This window comes from Ciconia boyciana, chromosome 3 (assembly GCF_034638445.1).
Source record: "Ciconia boyciana chromosome 3, ASM3463844v1, whole genome shotgun sequence".
Taxonomy (NCBI): domain Eukaryota; kingdom Metazoa; phylum Chordata; class Aves; order Ciconiiformes; family Ciconiidae; genus Ciconia; species Ciconia boyciana.
The window spans coordinates 70,367,557-70,382,695 of record NC_132936.1 but is presented as its reverse complement, the minus strand read 5'-3'; the positions used below and the strand labels follow the sequence as shown (position 1 = coordinate 70,382,695).

At 39.2% G+C, this 15,139-nt stretch overlaps 1 protein-coding gene across 1 annotated transcript in view; it reads right to left on the bottom strand.

Moving 5' to 3' along the window:
* NOX3 (NADPH oxidase 3) overlaps positions 1-14,908 on the bottom strand; it is a 40,778-nt gene extending 25,870 nt beyond the window's left edge. The window contains exons 1-6 of the mRNA XM_072857934.1: positions 14,864-14,908; positions 14,105-14,200; positions 13,789-13,899; positions 11,872-11,956; positions 3,400-3,545; positions 109-290 (exon numbers count right to left, since the gene is read on the bottom strand). Coding sequence (XP_072714035.1) covers positions 109-290; positions 3,400-3,545; positions 11,872-11,956; positions 13,789-13,899; positions 14,105-14,200; positions 14,864-14,908 — 665 coding nt within the window. The remainder of the gene's footprint in view (positions 1-108; positions 291-3,399; positions 3,546-11,871; positions 11,957-13,788; positions 13,900-14,104; positions 14,201-14,863) is intronic.
* Between the last annotated feature and the right edge of the window lie 231 nt (positions 14,909-15,139).

Genomic DNA, 15,139 nt, shown 5'->3' with positions numbered 1-15,139 from the left:
AGCAAAGATCCCAGCAGTTTGTTAATAGAAAAGCACAGGATTATAGATTTGAATTGTTTCATCTCTAACTGTGTACATATACCCCATGTAGTTTATGCAGACACTTACCCCATACCATGGATTGTTAAACCAATAAAGAAAACCACAAAGAGGTGATGGGTATACCAGAACACCTCATAGCATGACCTTCTGATGAGCTCAGTGGATGAAGTCATGATCAAAATTAAAGCCACAGTTATCACAACTCCAGTTACTCCAGCTATGGTATTTAGTACCTCTCCTGTTGTGTTCTAGAATAAGAATACATTATTAGTATTAGTATTAGTATTAGTATTAGTATTAGCATTAGTTTAGTAGTTGTTGTTATAATTGTTATTTTTATTACTACTTCTGCTACTGTTACTATTATTGCTGTTGCTACTATTACATATGAAGCCAAAATCTAAGATATATTTTCAGCACAGGAACAAAACCAGAACAAGACATGGAGGCAAGGCAAACCTCCATTTTACCACAGAAGAGCATGGAAAAACATCCCTCTCTTCTGTTTCCACTCGGGTTTATCCCAGACAGATGTGTAAATGTTTGCTGCCACTTACTTGTTTCAGGAATTGAAAGGAGGAAATTAGACAGTCTCATTAGTACTTTTATCTATTTTGCTTATGTAAAATTGTCTCAGAAAAAAAAGAAAATGATTAGAGAAATGAGAAGATTAAACCTAGAGATGTAATAAGCAAAACAGCACTAGAAAACAGCTTATTCATATGAGGGTGATAAAGTGAGGTGCTAAGACACCTGCAACCATAAAGGTGTGTGGCTCTTTTGTGCTTATTTTACTTCAGTTTGTAGGTTTTTAGCAGCTCCGAAATGGTGTATAAAAATGAGATGCTCTCATTTACCTAAGCAGCATACCTCATTTATGCGTTCCTTACATTTACCTGGAGATACACTGGATAATACTTGGGTTTATTTTTTTAAATACATATTTATATTTACATTTTTATGGTTGTCAGTGATGAAACATTAATGTGCTGGGCTTGAACATGTTCCTTCTTGTTCATGACTCACAGACATCAGCACAGGTCTGTTACATCTGTCTAAACTCACCAAAATAAACTGAAGTGAGAATGAAGATGTATTTTGAACACAAGAGTCAGATGCTGATCTCAGTTATAAAGTGCAAATCGTGAAGAAGAGCAGTAAAAATCTCACACGCAAGATGAGACTTAAGCTAAATATGCCAGCAGAGTGTAAATGAAGTCCCCATTTGGCCTGCAAAGCATATATACCCGTTTTCCTGCGCTGATGCTGATGGTGCTCAGCATGCCTTCTGTATCCTGAGTTGGTTCTACAGCTTAATACACTAGGAGAAAAAACCCCTATATTGTACTTGTAAAGTGCACTCATTTGATATGGAAATCCTAGAGGTGATAAAATTCCACAATGCCATTTTTACAGTCACTTTTTACAGTAAAATCATTCTTTCAAATGTTCACACTTGACAGCACACAGTACATTTTCAAACTGGTGCCTGTGAAGAGTGTGTTCAGATCCTATTACATATTAACAGGATTGATCTAGGTGATATTTTGAACATTTCCATTACAGTGGCTAGTTTGAATGTTGAGATGAAACAAGGAAAAATGTCAAAGACACTTAGTGCATTGCTACAATAGGGGTAGGATGAAACTGAAAAGAACGCCTGAATTGTTGCTCTCAGAACTTTCTTCTCTGAAGTGAGAAGCAATCTTTTATTTGCTTTCCTTCATAATTTATTAATTCTGAATGTTGCTACTGAGACACAAGTGGGCGATAAATATAAATATTAGAGGTTAGAGTAAAACCTAGGCTGGTAATTCTGGGGCATATTACTGTGAGAAATCTGGGACAGGATCTCAGAAAATGCTAGCCTTCCTCCTCAAGGGTATTTAGGATCTCAATGTTAATTAGAGGCCTACCTCACAATTATATCACCATGGGAAGGCTTAGTGGAGAAAAAAAATGCATGCTGAAAGATGGTAGGTTCCTGTTCAGAGCTGTGAGCTCTGTTCTGGGGTTGTTCTGTTCTTGGGGAATGTCTCCCATGCATGTGGCGAGAGCAGGCACCGGGCGTGCAGAAAGACAGGGCAGCTTGGTGTGCTTGCTCCTGTTCTGATAAACCTAACTACTTTGTCAACACTGACATCAAGACTTTTGTGTTCACACCATTGAGACCATTCATTTGCTTGGTTTTCTTCAAACTTGAGAATTGTTTACTTGTTTGTTTTGAAAGATCAAAAATCACTTTATCTAAACTGTAAAGGAACTGAGAAAAAGTACGACAAAATGCCTTGTCGTACTTTTTCTCAGTTCCTGAAACTGAAAAGTACTATCGAATCCTACTGATGGTTGTCCAGCCATCATCTCACTTTGTTTCTTGTTTCAGTGGAGCACACCACTGACTGAAAGAGCCTCACACCATGTTCATGCAGCCTTTATTGCATGCTGGCTCTGTGGGAAATTTCTAAAGAGCAGAAACAATATGTGTGGGAGTCTCACCAGGGCCATTTCAACCCTGGAGTATACTAAAGTATACAACAGTATACATAAGCAAACAAATAACATCTATGTGATGTATAGTATGATGGACTAAGGAAAAAAGCTGATTAATTTTTGCATGTTTTACATGCATGCATTGCAGAAAGGATCTGTTTTTCTTTATGAGTATTATCAAGAACTGCTTCTCTACCCATGCTGTTTTGAGATAGCCAAGGAAGTGGACAGGAGACACAGTCACTTTTCTTCCCCAAAGCAAGCAGAACCGTTTATTTGCAGGGCTGAGGAGTGCATAGTCCTGCTTGTCTCTGAAGAGCACCCACCAGCACTAGCTTCCCAGTGCACTGACTCCTATATGCAGCAATCCTCCAAAAAGCACGTGCTTTTTCCTGGGCAGCCACACTTGGCATGTAACAGGGCAGAATCAACCCCCAGATTGGGAAGATACTGCGCAACCACGGGGAGAGACAAATAGCAACTGTGAAAGAAATGTCATTATGTGCTATTGTGTTTTTTTTTTCTTTCTGGAAAGAAGTTGCATTTGTTCCATATATTGATAGTTTAGTTTAGTTTTTAAAAATTCTTTGCAGGTTCATTTCATTGTGTACTATTCACAACACTCCTTATCCCCCCCCCCCCCCCCAACTGTCTCCTGACAAACTAATTAAAATACTGTAGACATTTCTTTGAGCTTAGTAACCTGAAAATTGCAGCTCTGAGTAAGTGTTTTCAGCTGAAATTGAGGTTAACCTTTGGCAGCACCTTCTTGCTCTGGTTAAAAGACTTTGAAATACAGTTTTACCGACAATAGAATCCACAGAGGAAAACTTTTTAGATGAGGAAAACCAAAAAGTGACAGCTTACCGTTTCATAGGTCCTGATTGGGTTCAAGTAGCTTTCATTTGGGCTCTTGCCAAGGCCAGAAAGTTTATTCCGTAACTCCCCGGCTTCCTTCGACTGGCTGGTATGATACCGCTCAATGTTGATCAAGTGGGCAACAATATGGATGGCTGCATGAGAGAAAGAGTGGTGTGAAATGACAGGTACACTTGTATGTGTCCACAGTGCCAGAAGGAACTTCGTTAAGCACACCACGACCTATTTGAAAAGCTTGGGCATAAATTGAGAGCTTTGCATGGGTTAAGCTGACAATAAAAGGAAAATTTTATCAAATACGTGTCTAATATGAAGCAACTGCTTCACGTTGGAGAGGAAAGGAACAGCTCCAGGGTCACCTCCCGTGTTTACAGTCAAGTGCCCTGCAGTCTTCAGTGTCATCAAAGGACAACCTCTTAAGAGATTATATAAAGGTGTTTGCTTCTGATTTAAAATTGTTCAAAATGAGGTAAACTGATTAAAATCCCTGTTTTTTCATTAATATACTAGGATGTGCCATGGTCTAATATTGCTACACAGGACACTAACTTGTCTGCTTTAGGCATAGACCAGGTTGCAGCTTGCACCACGGATATTTAAGAGATGCATCCAAAATCTGTGCCCTATTAACAAGTAGCTATAGCATTACTTTATGCAGGTGGAGCCTGGGGAAGCCACAGGAACTATGATTTTAAGGGAGAAGTCTGAACCACAGTGTTAGATCTGATTTGCCCTGAGCATTATATATCACCTCTACTTCTGGCCTGCTCCCAAAAGATATATGAAATGGTCAGTTTAGAAAAATGCCTTAGAGTGAAGTAAGAAGTCCCCTGTAATTCTTTTCCTGAGTGGAAAGATGATAATTTCAAAAGAGGGAAAAAGGAAGGACTTTTTTTTATTATTGGCTGACATAGATAAAGTTGTAATCATGCTAGGTGCAGAGTGTCAGTTTTCAGTATGAGAGATTCTCAAATCCATTACAGGAAAGTTGTAATTAATGCGAAATATTAAACACCAAAGGATGAAAAAATGGCAATGAAAAACAATTATATGTGTACAGTAGAGCTATTAGGATATGCTATTTCTAGTTTTTATAATTAGCTTCCCGTTATAATCTCTCCTTCAGTGTGTATCTGTTCCTGTCCCTGACCATTTAAAAAACCTTTCTAAAAGGCAGTATTTGTAGTAAACAAAATATGATCTGCTTCCCTGAACAATATTCTCTCAAAAGAAGATTCTTTTTTTCCTTTTTCTTTTTTCTTCTCTTTTGGTTTTCCTTTTTTTTCTCTTCTCTCTTCTCACTTCTTTCTTCTTCCTTCTTTCTTCTTTCTTCTTCCTTCTTTCTTCTTTCCTCTTTCTTCTTCTTTCTTTTTTTTCCCTTTTTTTTAATTGTCACTATTTGCACAAAAGTAATATCTTACTGTGCTAGTCACTGTGTAATCATAGATGAAAAAGCAGGATTAAAAGCATAAGGAGTTTGGTATGGCTAAGCCTTTTAGGTGCCTAGCCACTTAGTGAGCTCCCTCCCTCCGCATGCCAGAGTCCAGCTCCTCTGCAGCGCCTAGGGAGAGCTGTGGGCACGGGAATACGAGTTAAGGTAGGATGCTGGCCATGGAAGTGCTTAAAGCAGCCAGTGCAAAAAGGTAGAAGATTGCACTCTTCCCCCCAGCAGTAGGTTGGGCCATGTGTCCAGGCTGGAGAGAGGTTATTTTCACTCGGTTCTTCTGAGGTGATCCTTGTAGAGCAGTAGATGTGCTGTGGTTGGTTTGACTGTCAGGTTGCACTTCATTCAAAACATGTTAGCTTAGGGACTCCCCCAGCCACTCCCTGACACCTGCTTCGCCTCATTGCTCCATGCTTAGATACTCACTGGGAGATGAAAGACCTATTTTAAAATCCTTGTTACATTAAATTTAAAGTAGGGCTTTAAACCAAATCACATGTCCTAGTCACTGGGCTGACTGGTTATTCTCTTGTGAGCCATCTGCTGATGAAACCCTTAACAAAAATAATCAAATATTTATTGACACAGGCATCCCAAGTGAATATCCTGAGCACCCAAACTGCAAAATCAAGCTCCCCTTTTTTCTGAATCTTTGGCCCAATGAATAATAAATTATTTATACAAGCTGGAATAGCTTCAGCAGAATGGAGACTGAATCCAAACAGGTATGAACTGCACAGAGATAAAATGAGCCTGGAAATTAGAAGACAGATTCAAGCCATCAAAGGAATCAGACTCTAAAATAACCTTTCAATAAACGGGATAATGGGATCAAGCAATCTAAGCAGCGTTCAGCTGAAGGTTGGTCATTTTATGAAATAGTGTATATGACGTGACTGTGAGCATTAGAGGTATTGGACTCAGTGACCCGGCATGTCCTGCGTACGTTGTTATGGATTAGGTGCTGCATGTGAAACAACCTGGCCGGCATCAGGCAGGAGACGCTCCCCGGAGCCTGCACATGAGAGGGTGCTCCCAGCAGCTCGGCCACGCTGGGATCCTGGAAGGAAGGTTACACTAGACCACAAGCAGCCAGTGAGATGTGTGGATTCAGGCTGTCAAAACCCAAAAGCCCGAGAGGCTCTGAGCTGCAGGCTTTAGGTGGCAGCTGTGTGGGGGCTGTGGCAATCTGTTCCCCAGCGTACAACTGATGTATAAGCAGTATATAAACACTGTTTATGTATTTAAGTGTAACAGCACTTTTAAGTGCTGAGTGGGAAGCGGGGGAACTGTTCCTACAAGGGACTCCTTTCAGAACAGATGTTTTGGCCTGGTAGGGATGTTATCAGATCCAGCTGGAAGGGAACCAAGTCATTGCTTGATGAGGACCTGATTTCTCTGACATCTGAAAGAGCTCACTTGGAGGATGGGAGTGCAGGGTAACAGACCGCTGTCTGCGGTAGGTTGTGGAGTTACATGCTGCATCTAGTCTGGTACCAGACTAAGGGAAAGAGGAGAGAAAACTTTCAAAGGATGGAAAGCCCTGACAATGGATCTCTGAGTGGACTTCTACTGAGGGGTTATATCTTGGCACCTGCTAGTGATTGCTGGTGCGAACAGTAATGGTACTTGGGCCTCTTGTCCTTTATACCTGCAGGATGCTCTTTATAACTCTGATATAATGTAATAAGTCACCATAGCCTCGGGACCACGTGAGTTTCACACAGTTGTGATCCATAGTGGTGTTTTACCAAGGGTTCACTGCAGCATATAAACTGCAGGTTTTGGACTATCCTTGCTCACTTAAAATAGCAACATTGACTAGATGTGGAGGTTGAATCTGTGTTCATAGCATAACACACTTTCCTGCAAAACACATAGATTTTTTTAAAAGTGATACTGCAGATTGTAAAGTCTTGAACAGAAGAATACTGGTTTGAATAGATATAGCTTCCCAAGAAGGTCTCGAGCCTAAGGTTTAATGAAGATAGTCATGTTGCAACTTTTCCCTGGAAGAAGAGATCCGCTTTCTGCAACTTAACCTAGTAAGATTTTTCTGCAGGCTATTAAAGGACACCGTTTTGTCTGTCTGCATGCTGTTCTGCTTTACTGTAAGTGTTACTGTCAACGGAAACATCATCGTACCTTCTTCTTTGGGATTTACCACATCTTCCCTTCTGGGTGACATTCCCTCCAGTTTTCATCTAACAGGTAGAGGATATTACAAGTGTAGAAGACTTCCAGAATGAACAGGAGAGGGTTTTTTTCTGCAAGCTATTCTATGGTAGCTGTTAATGTACAGAGTATAATGATACACTGGAAAATATTAACATTCAGACTAATGATGTACTGAATATGTTGGTTTACCTGAGTCTGCCATGATCTTAAATATTACCTAGAGTGTTATTAGATTAATACTTTTGATGGTTTTTTGTGTGCTGCTAGGAAAAAATGATGCAGTCTAAAAATGAATTATAGCTGGATGGTAAGAGTAATGCAAAGATCTAATTCCATTTTCAGTGTGGTTCATTTAATGTACAATAGTTGTAGCGGACTAAAAAGTCTGGCACTGGATACATTGCCATTAGCTAAAATATTTTCAATCCCTAAAGTGCATTTTCTGAAGGTCTTTGCATCTGCAGTGTATAGAATTTACTAAGCAATTCCAAAATTAATATGCAGATTTCTGAAATCTGAGCTTACAACAGTTGGGGTTTTTTTCCCTGCAGCACTTATCTAAGTTAACCGTGAGGGCAAAATTTAAGGTACTACATCTCAGGATTTTAAGTTCGGTTTTTTCCTCATTCTGCATGACCAAATATGAAGCATGGAATAAACCATGCAATCTTTCAAACAAAGTTCTTTTTTACAACTGTGCATGAAGACTGAAGGATTTTGACTGTTGTTTTTAACAACATCTGGAACCTCTGAAGCACTTAACATACATTAGTTTGTATTTGAACCCGAGATCTATCTAGTCCACCTCTGAGACCAAATAAAAGGTTTTATTGGAAGGAGGGAGGGAGGAAAAGGGTTGCTATTAGAGCATGGTGTTTACTGTACATATTCTTAAATACAAAGAGATGTAATTAAATTATCTTGAAAGTCTGGTCAATTTAGCTAGTCTTATTCAGCCAATTGTGCCTTCAGTGAAGCATGCACGACTCTCATTGAACTAAACAGAAATTGCATGTGTTTATCTGAGGACAAGATTTCACTCTCTCTTTTTCTGCATGCCTGTACAGGATAATAATCAAATTGGAGCTTGCTGCTAGCAGTTAAATGTTTTGGTTAACTAACCCATCATGATAAAATCAAAGGGTCAAATCCTGGCCTTTCTGCCCGCAGTGAAGAGAAAGGCTTTGCAAGCAGCTAACCCAGGCATGGGGAATTCTGCCCCCGACCAAGCCTGGATTCTTTTGCCACCCACTGCCTTGTGCCATTTCTCATTACACAGAACCCTTAATTCAGCTTCATGCTGTCTTTGTGGACTAAAAATGTGCAGGTTATGTAAAAATTACAGCAAGAGTGACCACACACATACTTGCATTGGATTTTTTTTTTTTAGAATGTTTATAAACATCAAAGAAGAACATGACTTGGACCATTTTTTATCCTAGCTGGAAGCTTGTAATCTTTAATTTAATGTAGTTTCCTTCCTAGTACTTGCACTAAGTCTGGATTTAAACAATCTGACTGAAAAAAAAAAGCACTGTTTAATAGAAATTTGATTTTCTGTAATTTCTGGAAGTACAACACTGAGATATCAGCTAACCTCTTTTGAAGATAAGCATCTGCTTCCCTGAAAACTTCACCACTTACACAAAAATGTGACTCAGATCACCAAAGCCCTTCACGTAGCCAATCCCACCAAAATGTGGTTGAAAATGGAAAGGTTTTCTAGTATTTTTAGCTATAGATTTTTCAGTGCTTGTCAGAAGCCAAACACCTGGCATCACTATACTTCCATCTGCATTTTACTATTTTTAAAGAAAATTGCACTGCTGGAATTTTTAAGGAGCAGGAACACCATTTCAAACAGCCTAACTACACAGAACCTTGCTGGCCTACCCCTACTGCCCCTTAATTGTTTAAGCTTTATTCATGTCATAATTCAAAGACTGTTGGAGCAATATATCTGTATAACCTTTCTGCAAACATCAAAACAACACAAGAAGCAGTTTGTTCTTCAAAATATGCACCATATGTCAAAGTAAAAAAAGAAATATGTTCTCCCAACACTCCCCACTTCAGAAAATGTATGAATGTACTTTCTTAAGAGGGTAAAAACAATACAGCAAGAGGGAGGAGTTGTACAAAACGTTATTTACTATCTCTTGTAGATATCTTTAGGTTTCAGACAACTTCCTCTCAACTGAAAAGTCTCTTTTGCATTAGAAAGCATAGAATGATTTCCACTGATCAAACTGAGAGTGCATGAAACTATGATTTTATTCTAGCAGAGTTACGGGTCTATAAGAAAGATTTATTAGTGGGTGAATAACTCCCAGACAGCTCTTATCACAGACAGGCATGCAGAACGCAGGAAGCCAAACTAAGCAGAATTCCCTTTACTGAATTTTCAATGATGCCCTTGATTATAGTTAGCATTGTTTACTCTCTGTCTTTCCTCCAGCTTCCCTCTTCCACTAGTCTCTAATTATATCCCTTTATGACCTGACCAATTAAAGCCTGCTCTTGAATTTGTATTAGAGCTGATGAAAAATTAAAGGTACAGATGTACTTTTTCCAAGGCCACGCACACCTCAGCTGAGCTGGCTGCCTGTTAGAAGCCAGACAATGCTAATGTTGCACTATTTTTAGCACACTATTAAATAAATACACTGGAATAACACCACCTGGCAAGCTGAGATGAATACATGTTACTTTAATAATAAAGGAGTCTACAGTTTTATATTGTGAGGCTAAGCTTACTGATCTGATCCGCAAATTGGTTTAACTTCTTACTGCCACATTTAGGCTATTGATCATACAGGGGAGAACATTCATTTAACTAAGAATTACTAAATTGCAATAGACTAATAGGAGTTGACTATGCTTTTGTGTAACAAAAGGCAATATAGGTAGTACTTGGATAAATAATGTGTCAGTTGAGAGGAAAATGACATCTATTTGCACATCATTTTAACAGTCAGATTTTATAAAAAGTAGATATATCAATATACTTGTGGGTACCTCTTTACTCTGAAATGTTGCTTTTCTGTCACAATATGTGCTGTACATTATATTTTTTTAATGAATTTGAATTTTAATTTCAGGCAACTGAGTTTCTGGCCATTCTTCACCCAAATCTGACTATAGAGTGATGTAGTATTTTCCCCAATACAATAGTTGTTTCTCACTTGCCTGTAGGGAAGCATGAGTTCATAAGTTGTCATGTTTTGTTCATTAGACTTCCCTGTATTTTGTTTCCTACCTCAAATAGCTCATCAACTATTTGTCCATTTTATATTCTGGAAAAAAACCCAACCCAAATAACAACCCAACAATGAACCCTCATTTTCTCCCGAGGGAGTGACAGAATTAAATAATGGTGCTTTCTGTCATTTCACATTAGCTCCTGTGTCTTTTTCCTTGGAATAACTGAAGCCATAAAGTAATCACTTTTCTGATAGACTTGCACTTCCCAAACTGTCCACCTTAATGCACTAGCAAACATTTTTATATGAATGTAAAAACCAAAAACATAAAAGGTTTGACTGTGCAGTTTTACTTTCTTTTTGGAGCATGACAAATTATACACCAAGTTGAGGTTGGTTGATTTACATTCCTGGGTTGATTTGTTAATTAAAGAAGCAATGTTGCGTTCTATAGGAATCTGCTTTATGCTGAAACTGAACTCTGATAAATGAATGGACATGACAGATAAGTAAATCATCATAGTACACTGCAAGATGCACATTCTCATCCCCCAGCCTTCCCCTCTGAATTCTTCAGCACTACATACGAAGGACATATTTTAGCTATTGATTCCTGATGGCAATCCTGACTTCATATCGTTGTCTCACTGCATGGGGACGTTAACAGCCTATACCTGCAAAAGCAGCTCCCTCATGTAGACTGGAAAAAATACTGGGACCAGGATCCACCCTGACAGCCCGGGGGTAGAACTGTTACCCTGCAATGTCTTATGCTTGCAAATAACCCTGATTAACTCCTGTGCCTCCTTCACGTTTTCTAAGAGAACTATCTGCCCCAGATACCTCTCCATCTCTTATGTGCTTATGTCCTTCTTCATATTGCCTTTCATTCTTCCTTCTCTGCACACCCCTCTTCCCCACACTATCTCCTGTCCCCACATGTCCTCTTACAAGCTTCAGTCTTTTCCAGGTCCTTTAACCACTTGGGGAACAGGAAGGTACCATATCTTCTTCCCATCCAGGCGAACGAACACCTATAGCTCAGTAAGTCACTAGGACCAGCAGAACAGATAACTTTTGATCTCAAGATGCAGTTTTTCCCTCAAGGGCGGGCATTAGTTCCCTGTACCCATCACCTATTTTTAAAAAAATATTTAGGAATTTAATTTTTTTGAGACAGCTGCTTGTCTCAAATTCAGATTAAATTTATTACCTGCTTGAAAAATTATTGCAGAAGACGTAGTGGTGGACAGATGAGTGGTGTGCCTCATAAGCACCATTTCCTTAGGAAATCAGACTGTAATGCTATGTCATCTCCCCAAACATCTGTTCTCAGGGATTTCAGTTATTTACACTAAATGTTAAGAGCACACAAGTTGGTCACATTAACTAATGGCAACTAGTAGTTACTATCCAAGTTGAAAGTTTATTGACTTAACAGTCAGACTTTTCTAAAGCAAAAAAGATTACAAATGGTTAATCAGATGGGACTTCTACACCTATTTAAAGCTGCAGTCACCAAATGATTGCACTAAAATAGCACTTCTCAGAGCTGATGGGGATTATAGCATTAGGCAGAATCACTGTGAAATTCAAAACAGTTCAAAGGCAAAGAAGAAGAAGAAAAAAGCTTACTTGCATTTACAGCTATTCCATAGGCAACCATCTTGTGAAATGCGATGTTTTTGTCAAGCTGTCTCCTCAGTGCTCCTCCACAGCACTTGGTGAAAAACCAGAACTTGTTTTATATCATTCCTATTACTTTTTACAGCTCACATTTTGGAGGGGAGAAGAGAGGAGTTCAGTACATTTAAAAATGGAACGTTGAAGAAATTCAGTGGAAATTTTGGGTTAGCCTTAACTTTGGGGGTCAGGTAACTGTTTTCGGCATAGTGACAGTCCAGGATTTCTTAAGCTATTCAGCCTGGTAGGGGCTAAAAAACAGGTTTGATAAAACTCCGCTACATTTAGCTGTGGTATGTGAGTGGTTTATTTGGGCTGGTGATTAAACTCATTTGCTAGTATAAGGACACCAGGCTGGGCCACCACTGCTTTGGAAGCTCAGGTTTAGCTGCACGAACACAGCTGAACTGCTGGCAAAGCCAGCTTGCAATGAAAACATTTTCACTGCTTTCATGAAATGCACACCCCAGGGGGGTGAGGCTGTCTAGACCTCAGGTGGCTGCACGCTTATGTGTTACTGAGCCGTCTTCCCATTATTGGAAGTGCTCGACAGTGGTGTGCTCCTGGCCAGCTGGGTGCCTCTGCGCAGAGCCAGCCTGGGGCTGGAGCGGGCTGCGGTGAGCCAAAACTAACACACTCTGCTGGAACCTAGACAGCCCTCATGGACCTAATTCAGTCTCTGAATAGTATTGTGGGTGTCTGGGTTGCTCGCTTGACCTGGCACAGTGCCATGCCAAAGATCCTGGCATTTATCCATGTTGTTTCCCAGCTAATAAATCTTCCAAAAATCTGGAGCACCGCGGGGTGCAATGCCAAGACAAAGCACCTCCTCGGAGAGTCACTGGATCCAGCCCTGTGCTGACCATACTGGAGCCAGTCAAGTTGCTCTGTACCATGCTCCTCAAGAGCAGAATATTGTCCAGAAGAGCAAAATATTGTTTATCTGTGAGAAGAGTTCCAGTTCTCTGAGTTCTTATTCAGCATCTAAGTGGGCACGCATGTATTTTATGTTAATTCACAAACTGATTCAGAAGTCCAACGAGACTTTTTTTTCTTAAGTTCTCAGCTCCTGGACTCAGTCATAAAACAGTGTTGATACCCAGCCTAAAGACTGCTTGAAATGTAACTCTAACTCTGAAGAAAAAAAAAGGCAGAACTGAAATAAGAACCAGTGTACAATAAAGTAAATTAATGTTACAATTTCTAAATTCCTGTTGTTCTTGGAGTCATGAAGTGATCAGTGATTTTTTACCCAAACACGTAGTGTTGGAATTGCTCTGACTATAATAATTCACTACAAATGAAGCTATAGCTAGTAGAGCTAAAGCCTTAAGTACTTCCTATGCGTGATGCCGAGGTTAATGTAAATGCCTCCCAGCAGATGACCACTCCATTACAAAAACACCTGTTTACAAGAAAGGAAGACCTGAATGGTGGCCACTCAGACAGAAGGGTTCAGACATATTCCTTATTATCCCTATGACACTTTTATCTATCTGTACATTTTCTGTCTCTAATTTTCACTTTGCAGCTACACAGGATACACATGATGGATACGTATTTTCTCTGTTTGGCCAAGTTGCATTATTACGTCCCTTTTCTGTAGCTCCTCACTTTTCACTTCATGACACCATGCTATGCAGCGGCTGCCAAAATCAGTGTTGCATTTAGAGCACTGTGTTAAACAAGCCATTTGTTTCTCTTCAGTCATGAATACTGACAATTTAAATGGTAATAACTAGGCAATAGCATACAGACGTCTCTATCAAAAATTAAAATTCCTTGGAAAATGTTTGATATGGATAATACTGCTGAACTACGGAAATAAAAAAGGGAGGATAATATGGCTATTTGAGAAATGGTACTTACAATGCTTGCTCCTCTTAAGAATGAAATAAGGTTTCTACTGACTGGTAACAGGATTAGCATGCAGTTAAAATTAAGGCACGTTGCAGAAGCTCTTGCCCAAGCCAGGGTTGACTGTACATATAACAGTATAAAGAAATGAAATTACAAGCTTGGTATAGGAAGAGCAAAAGAAAGAAAATACTATATTAACATAATACTCTTATATGGGAAAATTACTGTTGAAGCATCAAGAATATTATTCTGAAGGATGTAAATAAAATCAGACTATGCATACATTCTTCTTGTGGAGCCCTTTAACAATCAAACTTGTACTTACTCCCAGCATAATCCGTGTATAAATGTAAGCATCTTCGTCTTCATACCAGTGGAAGGTATCAATAAACAAATAGAAATTCAGTCCCAGCCACACCATCTGCAAAGCAGACAGGCTACCGATTAATGACACTTACAGTATTTTTTAATGCATATAAAACTGGTTATGGTTATAGTTTTAAAAGTATCTGAGAGATACTTCAAAATCAGTGTGCAATGCAGTTCTTGATCACAGATGATAGAAATCACAAATGCCTGCTGGAATGAGGCTATCTTTTAGCAAATGCAGGATTACAGTCCTATCCCCACATCCCCAGTAGAGGATATAGATGACATTTACTGTGTGATGGTAAACTTGATCTTAAACACAGGGCTTAGCCTGGTCTCTAAAAAGGCAATAAAAGCTAAAATTAAAGAATTCCAGAAATGGAGGGAGTTAGGAGCTGAGGAAATTCCTTTCGCTGCCCCCCATACTCAATTCACCAAAGCCTCTGAAAATAATTCAGAATATAATTTCAATTACGATTGCAAACCCCTGTTCCCTTTATCTGAGGACTAAAGTACACGGACTTAATTAAAAATAAAACAGTAAGACTTTAAATTGTTTTTAAGACTAGTTATAAAAAGGCTACTGAATATTTTATAGTAAGTTTTACATTAAGCTTGGGAGTATTACTGTAAGCAAACCATAAAATGTCTTTTAAACAAGCTTAAAATATTTATATATATCCAATTAGATTTTTTTAATGCTAAAAATACTCACTAATAACAGCACTGAGAGTTTTTCATTCAAAATCCAGCATCCCATCCTGAGTGCCTCTCCCTACACTAGCAGCAGCTGACTCTTGCCTTCCAGTGTAACCTGAGTTCTCCGTCCATTCCTCGGGCTTTTCTACTAACTCCTTTTGTCTTTACATTTTAATAAGCACCTAGTGGGAGCAGGAGCTCTCTCTAGGAATTTTCTAATTAAGGACTGCCTGACAAGAACAGGTCACCCAGGTGACATGTCTCATGACCTGTGTAAATAAAATGCTGGTCA